The following is a 15,319-nucleotide window of genomic DNA, read 5'->3' as shown; positions in this document are numbered from 1 at the left end:
GACACAAGATAGTCAGAACAGTAAAATTTAAATAATTCTTCATCCTCAACTCTTTTAAAGAAAAACGTGTGTGTGTGTGTATTCACACACACAAAATCTATTAGGAGCAGGTTTTCTTTTCTTTGGATTGCTGGCCTTAGTTTTTAAAGAATGTCTTCTACATTATAAAAAGTCAGTATATATTCAAAACCAGGTTTGTTGTTTTATTTTTTAGTTTTTTTATTAGTGATTTAATAATGATTAATGTGATTGTAAGATAACAAGGATACATTCCATACAGTTCCCACCACCAAAGTTCTGTGTCTCATCCCCTCCACTGGAAGCTTCACTATTCTTTTTTTTCCCCCTTGTTGCCCTTTTTTTTTTAATTGTTGTTGTAGTTATTGATGTTGTCATTAGACAGGACAGAAAAAAATGGAGAGAGGAGGGGAAGACAGAGACGGGGAGAGAAAGACAGACACCTGCAGACCTGCTTCACCGCCTGTGAAGCGACTCCCCTGCAGGTGGGGAGCCGGGGCCTCGAACTGGGATCCTCACACCGGTCCCTGCGCTCTGCGCCACGTGCGCTTAAACCACTGTGTTACCGCCCAACTCCAGCTTCACTATCCTTTATCCCTCTGTGAGTATGGACCAAATTCTTTATGGGGTGGAGAAGGTGGGAGGTGTGGCTTCTGTAAATGCTTCTCCACTGGACATGAGCGTTGGAAGGTGGATCCACACCCCCAGCCCGTTTCTATTTTTCCCTGGTGGGGAAGGCTCTGGAGAGGTGGGGTCTGGGACACATTGGTGAGGTTGTCTGCCCAGGGAAGTCAGGGTGGCATTAGAATAGCATCTGCAACTTTGAACAACTCAAAAGGTAGTGTTTATTTTTCACACTTTCTACAAATCCCCCTAACCTTCAAAACCCTTACAAATAGAAAACATTTCACTGAGCAACAGGCCATAATATATATTGACAAGAAAAAAAAATGGTGGAGGACCTAGATGGGATGAGAGTATTCTGCAGAAAACTGAGAAATGTTACCAATGTACTTACTGTAACCATTAATCTCAATAAAAATAATTAACTAAAAAAGAATATTCTCAAGTCATTGTATCTTTTGAAAACAAGTGTTTCTGACTAACAATCTAATGAATCGTAAATGAAATTTACCCAGAATTCCATTTCATCTAGTCATTTCAGATAACCGAAGTAGAACTATCCTGTGTTGTTTCTTCCTGATTACACTTATAATAACTGACACTAACAATAGAAGCAATTTAGAGTCAAAGTGTGAGTTTCTCAAGAGGGTTTAGGTTAATTAGATTTGATTTGCACCTCTTAATTTTTGACTCAGTCGCATAATCATAAAGCTCTAATTCTAAAGGCAAAAAGAACACGGGCTGAGGTGGTGGTGCACACATGTCACAATGCATAAAGATTTGGATTCAAGTCCTGGTCCCCACTAGCAAGAGGGAAGCTTCACAAGCAGTAAATCAGTGTTGCAGGTCTCTCTCTTTCTCTCTCTCTCTCTCTCTCTCTCTCTCTCTCTTTCTCTACTTCTAGTCCCCCCCTTCCCTCACAATTTTTCTCTATCTCTATCCAAAAATAAATAAAATTACTCATTTCTCTCCAGCCACAGCAGCCTTTACTCTGAAGCTGAAACATGCCAACGCCAGTTGGCCTGGAGCCTCTAAAGTAGCTATTCACTGTGTCAGGAAGGTTGTTGTGAGAAAATCTACATGACAGATTCTTCTTAATATCTGCACTGCAGTGCAAATTTCATTTCAGAGAGAGGGAGTGATCTTTCTGTGATCTACTACACTGCTCTTTGATTTTCTCCAATGCATTCATCACTAGTCAACTCAGAAATTACTTAGCTGGGTGGTGGAGCAACAGGTTGAGCACACACATTACCATGTGCAAAGACCCAGGTTCAAGCCCCCACTCCCCACTTGCAGGGGGGATGCTTCAAGAGAGGGAAGCAGGTCTGCAAGTGTCTGTCTGTCTTTCTCCATCTATCTTTCCTTCTCAATTTCTCTCTGTCCTATCAAATAAAATAGGAAAGTGGTCCAGGAGGGGGCGCAGTAGGTAAAGCGTTGGACTCTCAAGTGTGAGGTCCCGAGTTCAGTCCCTGGCAGCACACGTACCAGAGTGCTGTCTGGTTCTTTCTTTCTCCTCCTATCTTTCTCATTAAGAAATAAGTAAAATCTTCAAAAAAAAAAAAAAAAGAATAGAAAGGAAAGAAAGAAAGGCCGAGTGGTATCATAGTGATGGTAGAGTCCCAGTTATAATCCTGGTGGCAATAAGTGAATAAGAAAGAAATTACTTATCTCAGTATTACTGACTAAAGTAATAAATTTTAAAATAAAAATTTAAGAGGCCAAGTGGTGGCACACCTAGTTAAGTGCATGGATTATCATGCACAAGGACCAGGTTCAAACCCCCAGTCCCTACCTGCAGGGGGAAAGCTTTACGAGCAGTGAAGCAGTGCTACAACTGTCTCTCTTGTTTCTCTCCCTCTCTACATCCCCCTTCCTCTCAATTTCTGGCTGTCTCTATCAAATAAATAAAGATAATAATTGTTATAATAATCTGGGGGCCAGGCAATGGCACACCTGGTTAAGCGCACACATTACAATGTGTAAAGATCCAGGTTCAAGCCCCTGGTCTCCATCGGCAGGGGGGAAGCTTCACAAGTGGTGAAGCAGGGCTGCAGGTGTCTCACTGTCTCTTTTCCGCCCTATCTCCCCCTCTTCTCTCAATTTCTCTCTATCTAGTAATAAATAAATTAATAATAATCTGAAAAGCTATGTACCATGCACTAACCACAGCAGACAAGTAAATTTATCCCTTCCAGAAACTGACAATACTATTTTTAAAGCATATTTAAATTATCTTAGGTCACCTCTTACCTGAATCAGTGCATGTTCCCAATTAATTTCTTCGCCTCACTTTAACCCATTCTCCAGACTTCTCAAATGTGAACGGAAATGACTGTACTATGGCAGTTAACATCTTTCACTGGCCCACACCATCAATGCAATATCGCAGGAACTATTTAAGGAAACCTTCCGTGGCAGTCTGAAGGCTGTGCAGTGGCTAGAGCAATGGATTTACAAGCATGGCATCTAATTTCAATCCCTGGCATTATATGTGCCAGGGTGATAGAGAGAGCAGAAGCTCTCTGCTCATTTAAATCTTCTGCGGCCCCGGCCCCTGCCTCTCTGGGGAGCTCTTCTCTGGGATTTGCCTTCATACCATATAACTTATACCAAGTCTCAGCCCTACAGACTGCCTGTACTTGTTTGAATGAGGCATGTTTTGAGTAAACTGTATACCTGAGTTTTTCTGTTTTTTGAGTTTTTAACTAATTGTTTTATTTATTTATTTATTTATTTATTTATTTATTTATTTATTTCCAGAGCACTGCTCAGCTCTGGCTTCTAGTGGTGCAGGGGATTAAAACCAGGACTTCAGAGCCTCAGACATGAGTCTCTACATAGCCATTATACTATCTACCCCCCTTGTACACTTCTGGACATGCTGGTTGTTCTCTTGCTTTTAAGCCCTTACTCAATGAAACTCTCTCACACAATCTGCTAGGACAAGAACAAGTCTCCTGGGGCCAGGCGGTGGTGCACCTGGTTAAGCGCTCACATTATAGTGCACAAGGATCCAGGTTCAAGGCCCTGGTCCCCATCTGCAGGTGGGAAGCTTCATGAGTGGTAAAGCAGGGCTGCAGGTGTCTCTCTATCTCTCCCTTCCCCTCTCAATTTCTCTCAGTCTCTATCCAATAATAAGAAAATAAAATAATAATCATAGGAAGAACAAGTCTCCTATCTAGCAAATGTAGTAAAGGAAAGACCAGCAAGCCTGGGGCCAGGCGGTGGGGTGCCCAGCAGATCGCACCCACTACGTCACATGAGGACCCTGGTTCAAGCTCCTGATCCTCACTTGCAGGGGGCTGCTTCCCAAGCTCTAGGGCAGTGCTGCACATCTCTTTTTCTCACTCTCTCTCCTCCTTCTTCCTCTCTGACTCTATTAGAAAAATAAAGAAAAAGAAAAGCAGAAAACAAAAGAAGAACTGACAGCTAGGAGCTATGGGGTAGTTTTGCAGACACCAAGCCCCAGAGATAACTGGTTGGGGGCCCGAGCGGGGAGGAACTGCAAACTCAGATAACATTTAAGGAGTGTTTACTGAAGTCCAAAGACAAAAGGTGAGACAAAAACAAGGAATTTCTGCCTCTGACCACAGATACAGTAATTACAAAAAGTGAAAGATACATACAGATACCAAAAGAAAGAAAAACAGGAACAGAAAAAAATATCTAAATATCTAAATATTATTAGCATAATGGTCATGCAAAGAGACTCTCACGTCTGAGACTCCAAGGTCCCAGGTTCTCTTTACGCCCCCCCAACCCACCCCCCATGACCATAAGCCAGAGCTAATTAGTCTCTGGTTTAAAAAAAAAAAAAAGTAAGCATAGAAATGCTATGTCAGAAAATTAAATCTACTTAACAAAGAAAAGTGTTAGTAAACAAATAAGTGATGTTCAAATCAAGACTTGTATTTTCCTTGCCTCTCATCTAACAGACAGCAGTTTGTTCAAACCAAAAACAGCAAGAATCCATTAAATATTTGTTTATCGGATAGAGACTGAGAGAAATCAAGAAGGAAGAGGTGTGAGTATGTGTGAGAGAGACCTGCAACACTGCTTCACCACTTGAGAAACCTTCCATCTGCCTGTCTCTATAAAGAAACAAAATTATCTGAAAGTGTAAAGACAGAGCTGGACTATATGTAAAAGACTAGAGAATACTACACCATACTAGCACTGATCAGAAGAAAGTCGGGGCTCGCCAGACAAGTTCACGCCTCCCCATGTGTGTGGCCAAGATTTGGGTTCCGGCAGCACGCAGGAGGCGCTACATCGATAAAAGAACCTCTGGTGCTGTGCTGTGTCTTCCTATCTGTGTGTGTGTCTCTATCTGTACGAAAAAGTGGCCAGGAGTCATGAAATTGCACATGTATGAGGCAATAACTCCTTCCAAAAAAGAAAAAAAGAAAGAAGAAAAATAGAAAAGACCCTAGAGTAAGTTATATTAATTTCAAACAAAAATCTCTAGGCCAAGAAAACCATAGAAGTAAAGAAGGATAATGATTAAAGGTGAACTCTCCAAGAAAACAGAATAATCCTGAACGAGTATAGACAAGAGTCAAAATCTGAAGCAAAAATTGATAGAACTGCAAAGAGACATAGACAAATCCTATTAGCTAAATCCAGTTATAGTTGGGGGCTTCTGAGCTCCTCTACTAGTAACTGACAGGTGCCCCAAGCAGAAAATCAGAGACATGTCTGAACTGGATAACACCACTGATCAGCTGGGTCCAGCCAGCATATACAATCACGTCACTCAATGACAGTGAAATACGTACGTTCCTCAACTACACGCAACTCTCCTCAAACTTATGTGCATCATCCAAGGAGATGAACCACTACAAAACACATACACTAAGAAATAATAGGAAAAAATTCAGGGTGGGGTAGACAGCATAATGGTTATGCAAAGAGACTCTCCTGCCTAAGGCTCCAAAGTCCTAGGCTTAGTCCCTCACACCACCATAAACCAGAGCTGACTTGTGCTCTGGTAAAAAGAAAAAAGAAAAAAAAAGAAAAGAAAAGAAAAGAAAAGAAAAAGAAAAGAAGAGAAAAGAAAAGGAAAAAAGTTTTTCTGTGGACTGGAGTCTACAGACTGAAAACGCCTACTAAGTTATAGGTTAGACAGATGAAAAAAAGATACCCATGAATCCCGCTACACACATTCTGGTAGAAGTCTTAAATTCTAAGAATCAATTTCAAAAAGTTGAACTGTTTCCAGACAGAAAGATGAGTTACTTAAGGAGGAAAAAAAAGAGAGAGGGACAGGTATTGACCTTCTTATATAACAGGATAAAGGAGGAGATGGTAAAATAGCACCCACAAAAAAAAAAAAATAGCATCCACAGGTTGTTTTTTTTTAGAGAAAAAGACAACACACAAGAATTTTTTTTTTTTTTTTTTTTGCCTCCAGGGTTATCACTAGGGCTCAGTGCCAGCACTATGAATCCATTGCTTCTGGTGGCCATTTTTCATTTTTCCTTTTTTTTTTTTTTTTTTACTAGATAGAACAGAGAGAGAATTTGAGAGAAGAGGGGGAGATAGAGAGAGAAGGACAGACACCTGCAGACCTGCCTCACTGCTTGAGGCAGCTCCCCTGCAGTGTGTGTGTATGAGTGTGGGGGTTTCGAACCAGGATCCTTGCACGGGTCCTTATGCTTCATATTATGTGTACTTAGCCCGGTGCCACTGCCTGTCCTGACACCCCAAAATTCTATCCCAATCAAGAGTAAATGTGAAGTTATGTAGAGACATGTAGTTATTCACAGAGTGTATTATGCACTTCTCCCACATGGAGAAGCAGTCAATATTGACGAAGACTCTAGCCAAATAACAACCAAGTCAAAGCAGAGACAGAAGAGCAGAAAGAAACCTCTCGACCCAGAGTTCAGTCTAAGTGGCTGTTAGTAAAGTTTGCGTCTTGTCTTGCTTTACTTTACCTGGTTTGCAAGATGACAGCGACCAAACAGCTTGTGACCCGATTTCCCGTACTGTCCCAGTTCTTTCCAGCTGCTTAGGGTCAGCACCAGGAGGTGTCTTGTTTGGGGTGGTCATTTTTTAAACTAGTCTACGTAGGAAAAAAGAAACAAACAAACAAAAAGAATGCACACATTATATCAGAAACTTATCATCTTTCTTTAAAAAAAAAAAAGGGGGGAGTCGGGCAGTAAAGCAGCAGGTTAAGCACACGTGGTATGCGCAATGACTAGCATAAGGATCACGGTCAAGCCCCCAGCTCCCCACCTGCAGGAGAGTCGCTTCACAAGCAGTGAAGCAGGTCTGCAGGTGTCTATCTCTCCCGTTCTCTGTCTTCCCTTTCTCTATTTCTCTCTGTCCTATCCAACGACGACGACAATAATAACAACAATAAAAAACAAGGGCAACAAAAGGGAGAATAAATAAAATATAAAAAAAATTTAAAAAGCAAATAAAAATTAATACAGAACTAGTGAAACAGCTCACTGAGCTAGTATGCAGCCTTTTCTATTTGCCACGTACATGACCCAATGCACTGAACTGTGCTTTGCTGCTGTGGTCTCTTTCACTCTACCTCTCTACTGTCTCCTTAAAAAAAAAAAAAAAATATATATATATATATATATATCAGAACAGGGCAACAAAATAGATGAACTCCAGAAAACAGTAGAGGGCAGAGAGACTAGAATAAATGAGGCAGAAGACAGAATTGGCAAGATTGAGGATGAATTAGAGACAACTAAAAAAGAAGTAAGAGATCTCAAAAAGAGATTAAGAGATGCTAAAAACAACAACAGAGTCCTATGGGATGACTTCAAAAGAAACAATATACGTATTATTGGCATACCAGAGGAAGAAAGAGAAGGAGAGGAAGAAAGCATTTTCCAGGCCATAATAGCTGAAAACTTCCCTAGTCTAGACAACATCAAAGACATAAAGATTCAAGAAGCCCAGAGGGTCCCAAACAGAATTAACCCAGACCTAAAGACACCAAGACATATCATACTTAGAATGGAAAGGAATAAGGATAAAGAAAGGATCCTGAAGGCTGCAAGAGAAAAACAGAGTCACCTACAAAGGAAAACCCATAAGATTAGCAGCAGACTTCTCCATACAAACAATACAGGCCAAAAGAGAATGGCAAGATATCTATTGAGTGCTCAATGAGAAAGGCTTTCAGCCAAGAATACTATATCCTGCTAGACTGTCATTCAGACTAGATGGAGGCATCAAAACCTTCTCAGACAAGCAACAGTTGAAGGAATCAACCATCACCAAGCCTGCCCTGAAAGAAGTTCTGAAAGGTCTCCTATAAACAATCAGACCACCACAAATAGGCCATATATCAAAACACTCTAAAACTCTACAAGAATGGCGTTAAAATATCTTCAATCTTTGATATCAATAAATGTCAATGGCCTGAATTCACCTATTAAAAGACACAGAGTAGGAAGATGGATCAGAAAAAAAATCCGGGAGTCGGGCGGTAGCGCAGCGGGTTAAGCGCAGGTGGCGCTAAGCACAAGGACCAGCGGAAGGATCCCGGTTCGAGCCCTCGGCTCCCCACCTGCAGGGGAGTCACTTCACAGGCGGGGAAGCAGGTCTGCAGGTGTCTGTCTTTCTCTCCCCCTCTCTGTCTTCCCCTCCTCTCTCCATTTCTCTCTGTCCTATCCAACAACAACGACATCAATGATAACTACAACAACAAAACAACAAGGGCAACAAAAGGAATAAATAAAATTAAATAAATAAATATATTAAAAAAAAAAAGAAAACACAATCCAACAATATGCTATCTACAGGAAACCCATCTAACTCAACAAGACAAACACAGACTTAAAGTGAAAGGATGGAAAACTATCATACAAGCCAATGGCCCACAAAAAAGGCCAGGAACAGCTATTCTCATATCTGACATGATAGACTTGAAAATAGATAAGATTAAAAAAGATAGGAATGGACACTACTTAATGCTCAGAGGATCAGTCAATCAAGAGGACTTAACAATTATTAACATCTATGCACCCAATGAGAAGCCATCTAAATACATCAAACTTCTACTGAAAGAGCTACAGCAATATATTAACAGTAACACAATCATAGTAGGGGACTTTAACACCCCACTCTCTCAACTTGACAGATCATCCAGGAAGAAAATCAATAAAAACATAAGGGAGCTAAATGAAGAGATAGATAAACTAGAACTATTGGACATTTTCAGAGCCATTCATCCCAAGAAACTGGAATACACATTTTACTCAAATCCACATGGGTCATTCTCAAGGATAGACCGTATGTTAGGCCACAAAGACAACATCAGCCAATTCAAGAGCATTGAAATCATCCCAAGCATCTTCTCAGACCACAGTGGAATTAAACTAACACTTAACAATCAACAAAAGATTAGTAACAGTCCCAAAATGTGGAAGCTCAACAGTACACTTCTTAACAACTTCTGGGTCAAAGAAGAAATCAAGGAAGAAATCAAAATGTTTCAAGAGTTCAATGAAAATGAAGACACAAGCTATCAAAATATTTGGGACACAGCTAAAGCAGTCCTAAGAGGGAAGTTCATAGCTATACAAGCACACATTAGGAAACAAGAAAAAGCACAAATAAACAGCCTGATTGCACATCTTAAAGACCTAGAAGAAGAACAACAAAGGAACCCTAAGGAACGAGAAGGTCAGAAATCACTAAAGTTAGGGCAGAAATAAATAACATAGAGAATAGGAAAACCATACAAAAGATCAACGAAAATAAATGTTGGTTCTTCGAAAGAGTAAACAAAATCGACAAACCTTTAGCCAGACTCACAAAACAAAAAAGGGAGAAGACCCAAATAAATCAGATAGTAAATGAAAGAGGAGATATAACAACAGACACCGCAGCAATTCAACATATCATGCGAGGCTTCTATGAACAACTATATGCCACCAAGCTAGAGAACCTGGAAGAAATGGACGATTTCCTAGATACCTACCAACTTCCAAAACTAATAAAGAGGAAGTGGATAACATGAACAGGCTCATCACAGCTAATGAAATTGAAACAGTTATCAAAAATCTCCCCAAAAATGAAAGTCCTGGACCAGATGGTTTTACAAATGAATTCTACAAAACCTTCAAAGAAGAACTAATACCTCTATTTTTAAAAGTCTTCCAGAAGATTGAAGACACTGGAATACTCCCTGCCAGCTTCTATGAAGCCAACATCACCCTGATACCAAAAGCAGACAGGGACACAACCAAAAAAGAAAACTACAGACCAATATCCCTGATGAACATAGATGTGAAAATATTGAACAAAATTCTAGCCAACCGGATACAGCAGTATATCAAAAAGATCGTTCATCATGACCAAGTGGGGTTTATCCCAGTCATGCAAGGTTGGTTTAATATACGTAAATCAATCAATGTTAACCACCACATCAACAAAAGCAAGACCAAAAACCACATGGTCATATCAATAGACGCAGAGAAAGCTTTTGACAAAATACAACATCCCTTTATGATCAAAACACTACAAAAAATGGGAATAGATGGAAAATTTCTCAAGATAGTGGAGTCTATATATAGCAAACCTACAGCCAACATCATACTCAATGGTGAAAAACTGGAAGTATTTCCACTCAGAACAGGTACTAGACAGGGCTGCCCACTATCACCATTACTATTCAACATAGTGTTGGAAGTTCTTGCCATAGCAATCAGGCAGGAGCAAGGAATTAAAAGGATACAAATTGGAAGAGAAGAAGTCAAACTCTCCTTATTTGCAGATGATATGATAGTATACATGGAAAAACCTAAGGAATCCAGCAAGAAGCTTTTGGAAATCATCAGGCAATACAGTAAGGTGTCAGGCTACAAAATTAACATTCAAAAGTCAGTGGCATTCCTCTATGCAAACACTTAATTAGAAGAAATTAAAATCCAGAAATCAATTCCTTTTACTATAGCAACAAAAACAATAAAATATCTAGGAGTAAATCTAACCAAGGAAGTGAAAGACTTGTATACTGAAAATTAGTCACTGTTGGTATGCATGAGACCCCTTCTGTTTCATTTGGTTTAAATCCCCCCTGCTTAACACTATTCTATTTACATAACCACTTCATTCTATTTACATAACTGCTGTTAACAAGCACCTCCCTCCAGGGCATTGGTTCAATCCCCACTGTTTCATGATATGTTTTTGCTCCAGCCCCCCTCCTTGTCACACCCTGATCCCTTCTTTATTACACCCTGATTTTCACCAGTCACTTTTCTCTCCACCCTCTTTATGTCACATCCTGTTTCCACCCTACTTGGGAAGTATATATAAAGACAGCATTGTGAGTTTTAGAGTACTGTACCTTTAGTTTAGCTCAGCTCGGCTTAGATTGCGCTGCGTCCTGCATGAATAAAGAGATACTGCCTACAGCTCAACCATGAGTCCCTGGTCGTCTGTTACCTGCCCGTGAAGCCAGACCGGCGAAAACAACCTAACCCGTCAAAAACAACAAGTCACTACTCAAAGAAATTGAAAAAGACACAAAGAAGTGGAAAGATATTCCATGTTCATGGGTTGGAAGAATTAACATCATCAAAATGAATATATTACCCAGAGCCATCTACAAATTTAATGCTATCCCCATCAAAATCCCAAGCACATTTTTTAGGAGAATAAAACAAATGCTACAAATGTTTATCTGGAACCAGAAAAGACCTAGAATTGCCAAAACAATCTTGAGATAAAAGAACAGAACCGGAGGCATCACACTCCCAGATCTCAAACTGTATTATAGGGCCATTGTCATCAAAACTGCTTGGTACTGGAAGATGAATAGACACACTGACCAGTGGAATAGAATTGAGAGCCCAGAAATGAGGCCCACACCTATGGACATCTAATCTTTGACAAAGGGGCCCAGACTATTACATGGGGAAAGCAGAGTCTCTTCAACAAATGGTGTTGGAAACAATGGGTTGAAACATGCAGAAGAATGAAACTGAATCACTGTATTTCACCAAATACAAAAGTAAATTCCAAATGGATCAAGGACTTGGATGTTAGACCACAAACTATCAGATACTTAGAGGAAAATATTGGCAGAACTCTTTTCCGCATAAATTTTAAAGACATTTTCGATGAAACGAATCCAATAACAAAGAAGACTAAAGCAAGTATAAACCTATGGGACTACATCAAATTAAAAAGCTTCACAGCAGAAGACTCACGAAAGACATGTCTCTGATATCTGATTACTGTAAAAAATGGCGACTAATCCCTAGCACTGCAAAAAACGGTATCATCTGTTTTCCATCTATACCTTGCCTTGGCCTCGCATGAGCTTAATGTGCAACTTGACGATACGAGAATCCGGCATGAAGCCCAGCCAGTCTATCTTGGCGTTACTCTCGATCGCACCCTGTCATTTCACGAACATCTCATAAAAACTGCAGCAAAGGTGGGCGCGAGGAATCACATCATTGCAAGACTGGCCAGTTCCTCATGGGGCGCGAGCGCTTCCACACTACGATCATCCTTTCTGGCATTATGCTATTCCACTGCAGAATACTGTGCCCCAGGATGGTTCCGTAGCCCCATGTCCACTTGGTCGATTCCAAATTATATTCCTCCATGAGGATAATTTCTGGAACCATCCGTTCCACCCCGGTTCCATGACTGCCAGTTCTTAGCAACATTGCCCCGCCAGATATTCGTCGGGAGGCGGCATCATCTAAGTTCATTTCCCACGTCTGCGCTCGACCAGACCTGCCAATATACGCGGATATCTTCGCCCACCCTGTCCAACGCTTGACGTCTCGTCACCCAATCTGGTCCCCTATGCCTACACTGAACTTCTCTGTTCCAGACTCTTGGAAACAGAGTTGGCAGTCAGCTGAGGTCAAGAACAAAACCTCATCACAGACCCCTGCAAGCGTCAACCCGGCTTTGACCTAGCACGTTATGATTGGGCCCTCCTCAATCGCTATGGAACAGGCCATGGCCGGTGAGCCGCTATGCTCCATCGCTGGGGAGCCAGAGACGACCCGAACTGCCCCTGCGGCTACAGACAGACTATGACCCACATAGTCAATGACTGCCACCTCTCCAGATTCAAAGGAGGTCTCGAAACTTTACATCAGGCTCAACCTGATGCTGTTGACTGGCTATGGAAGAAGGGCAAACGCTAGAAGAAGAACAGCAAAAGAAACCACTACCCAAACCAAAAGACCCCCCACAGAATGGGAGAAGATCTTTACATGCCATAAATCAGACAAGAGTTTAATAACCAACATATATAAAGAGCTTGCTAGACTCAACAACAAGACAACAAGTAACCCCATCCAAAAATGGGGGGAGGACTTGGACAGAATATTCACCACAGAAGAGATCCAAAAGGCCAAGAAACACATGAAAAAATGCTCCAAGTCCCTGACTGTCAGAGAAATGCAAATAAAGACAACAATGAGATACCACTTCACTCCTGTGAGAATGTCATACATCAGAAAAGGTAACAGCAGCAAATGCTGGAGAGGGTGTGGGGTCAAAGGAACCCTCCTGCACTGCTGGTGGGAATGTCAATTGGTCCAACCTCTGTGGAGAACAGTCTGGAGAACTCTCAGAAGGCTAGAAATGGACCTACCCTATGACCCTGCAATTCCTCTCCTGGGATATATCCTAAGGAACCCAACACATCCATCCAAAAAAGACCTGTGTACACATATGTTCTTGGCAGCACAATCTGTAATAGCCAAAACCTGGAAGCAACCCAGGTGTCCAACAACAGATGAGTGGCTAAGCAAGTTGTGGTCTATATACACAATGGAATACTACTCAGCTGTAAAAAACGGTGACTTCACCGTTTTCAGCCGATCTTGGATGGACCTTGAAAAAATCATGTTGAATGAAATAAGTCAGAAACAGAAGGATGAATATGGGATGATCTCACTCTCAGGCAGAAGTTGAAAAACAAGATCAGAAAAGAAAACACAAGTAGAACCTGAAATGAAATTGGTGTACTGCACCCAAGTAAAAGACTCTGGGGTGGGTGGGTGGGGAGAATACAGGTCCATGAAGGATGATAAATGACATAGTGGGGGTTGTATTGTTAAATGGGAAACTGGGGAATGTTATGCATGTACAAACTATTGTATTTACTGTTGAATGTAAAACATTAAATCCCCAACAAAGAAATAATTTTTAAAAAAAAGAATTGCTCAGATACCCTTTGATCATCTATTTCTCAAATGCAGGCAACATAATCCAATCACTACAATGAAGACTTTGCTTCTAAAATATGATTCATGATGCCTTACAGTGGATGCAGATTTTAACGTTAGCCTCGTTTATTTCTATTTTTTTTTTCTTTTTACCAGAGCACTGCTCAGCTCTGGCTTATGGTGGTGCAGGGGACTGAACCTGGGACTTCAGAGCCTCAGACATGAGAGTCTGTTTGCATAACCATTATGCTATCTACCCTCTGCCTTTAGCGTCATCTTTAACAAGCCTGGTAATTGTAAAATGCTATGAAGTTCTATACATCTATCAGTAAAGACTTTCACACTGAAATTGAGTTTTGGGCCTAGAAAATTCATAATGAGATATTTTTCCCACTGTCAAAAGTTCTACTTATTGTGGTCTTACCATAGAAGATAAAGTCTGTAAAATGGTTCAAGGTCTAAAAAAGCAAACAAACCAGACAGACAAAAAACAAAAAAAAACCCTAACTTCTCACTATTCTTGGTTAAGTCTATGCAAATATGAAAAAAAAACCTTCTTGGATAATGAAAAATGTGTCATAAATATGTTTCAGCTGGACCAGCAACCCATAACATGGGTTTTGCCATGCTTTGCCAAGAGCCAGAGGCAGGTTCAATGCAGGTCACCACTGCACTGGGAGAATTTTTGGTGCAATGGTGTCTTCCCTCCTTTAACCCTGTCTGCTGTCTGTCTATCATTGTCTCTTTTAACAACAACAACAATAATAATGTCAGCCCAAAGTGTGACACCCTTAAAAAATAATGTCAGCCCAAAGTGTGACACCATTAAAAACGGGGGGTAGAGGGGTGGGGAGGTCCTTTGGTTCAGCAAAGTCACTGCAACTGAACATTGTTAGAAATGCTATCATGGGGAGTCGGGCGGTAGTGCAGCGGGTTAAGCGCACATGGCACAAAGCGCAAGAACCCCGGTTCAAGCCCCCGGCTCCCCACCTGCAGGGGAGTCACTTCACAAGCTGTGAAGCAGGTGTCTATCTTTCTCTCCCCCTTCTCTCTGTCCTATCCAACAACGACAACAGTAATAACTACAGCAGTGAGGCAACAAAAGGGAATAAATATTTTTTTTTAAAACACCCATCTACAAAAAAAAAAAGAAAGAAATGCTATTACGAAGCTGGCCCCATAATTCTGCATACTGTCGCCCTGCTAACTCCTAGAGCTCTCTCAGGTGTTCTCTAACCTCCACACTTACTGATTAGTAGCAGAATCACTGAACCATAATTTTGGGGACAAGCCTTAAGCGCTGGGCTAGTCATTGACGGACTGAGTAGGAGGATAACTAAATAGGTTCAATAACAAACTGGGCTTTTTGTCCCCTGCTAGTTAAGTGGGGTCTTGGAAGAGACGCTTAAACCTGTCGCCATCGTGACAAGGTTGAATGGCCTGTCGCTGTCATATGTCAAAAGAGAAACAAATAAAAGTTACACACAAAG

General features: G+C 41.0%; 1 protein-coding gene across 6 annotated transcripts in view; it reads right to left on the bottom strand.

Annotated features, from left to right (window-relative positions):
- Nucleotides 1-15,319, bottom strand: part of ANAPC10 (anaphase promoting complex subunit 10) — a 139,884-nt gene that overhangs the window by 124,067 nt on the left and 498 nt on the right. For 5 of the 6 annotated variants that reach the window (XR_009546392.1, XM_060179021.1, XM_060179022.1 and 2 more), the window contains exon 2: nucleotides 6,585-6,712. The exons of the other annotated variant lie outside the window; for it this stretch is intronic. Coding sequence is in view for 4 of the 5 variants with exons in the window: in XM_060179021.1 (XP_060035004.1) it covers nucleotides 6,585-6,699 (115 nt within the window). In the remaining variant the exon portion in view is untranslated. The remainder of the gene's footprint in view (nucleotides 1-6,584; nucleotides 6,713-15,319) is intronic. 6 annotated transcript variants of the gene reach the window in all.

This window comes from Erinaceus europaeus, chromosome 19, assembly GCF_950295315.1.
Source record: "Erinaceus europaeus chromosome 19, mEriEur2.1, whole genome shotgun sequence".
NCBI classification, from domain to species: Eukaryota; Metazoa; Chordata; class Mammalia; order Eulipotyphla; family Erinaceidae; genus Erinaceus; species Erinaceus europaeus.
Note: the sequence above shows the minus strand (reverse complement) of the source record. Positions and strands in the feature narration are given on the sequence as shown.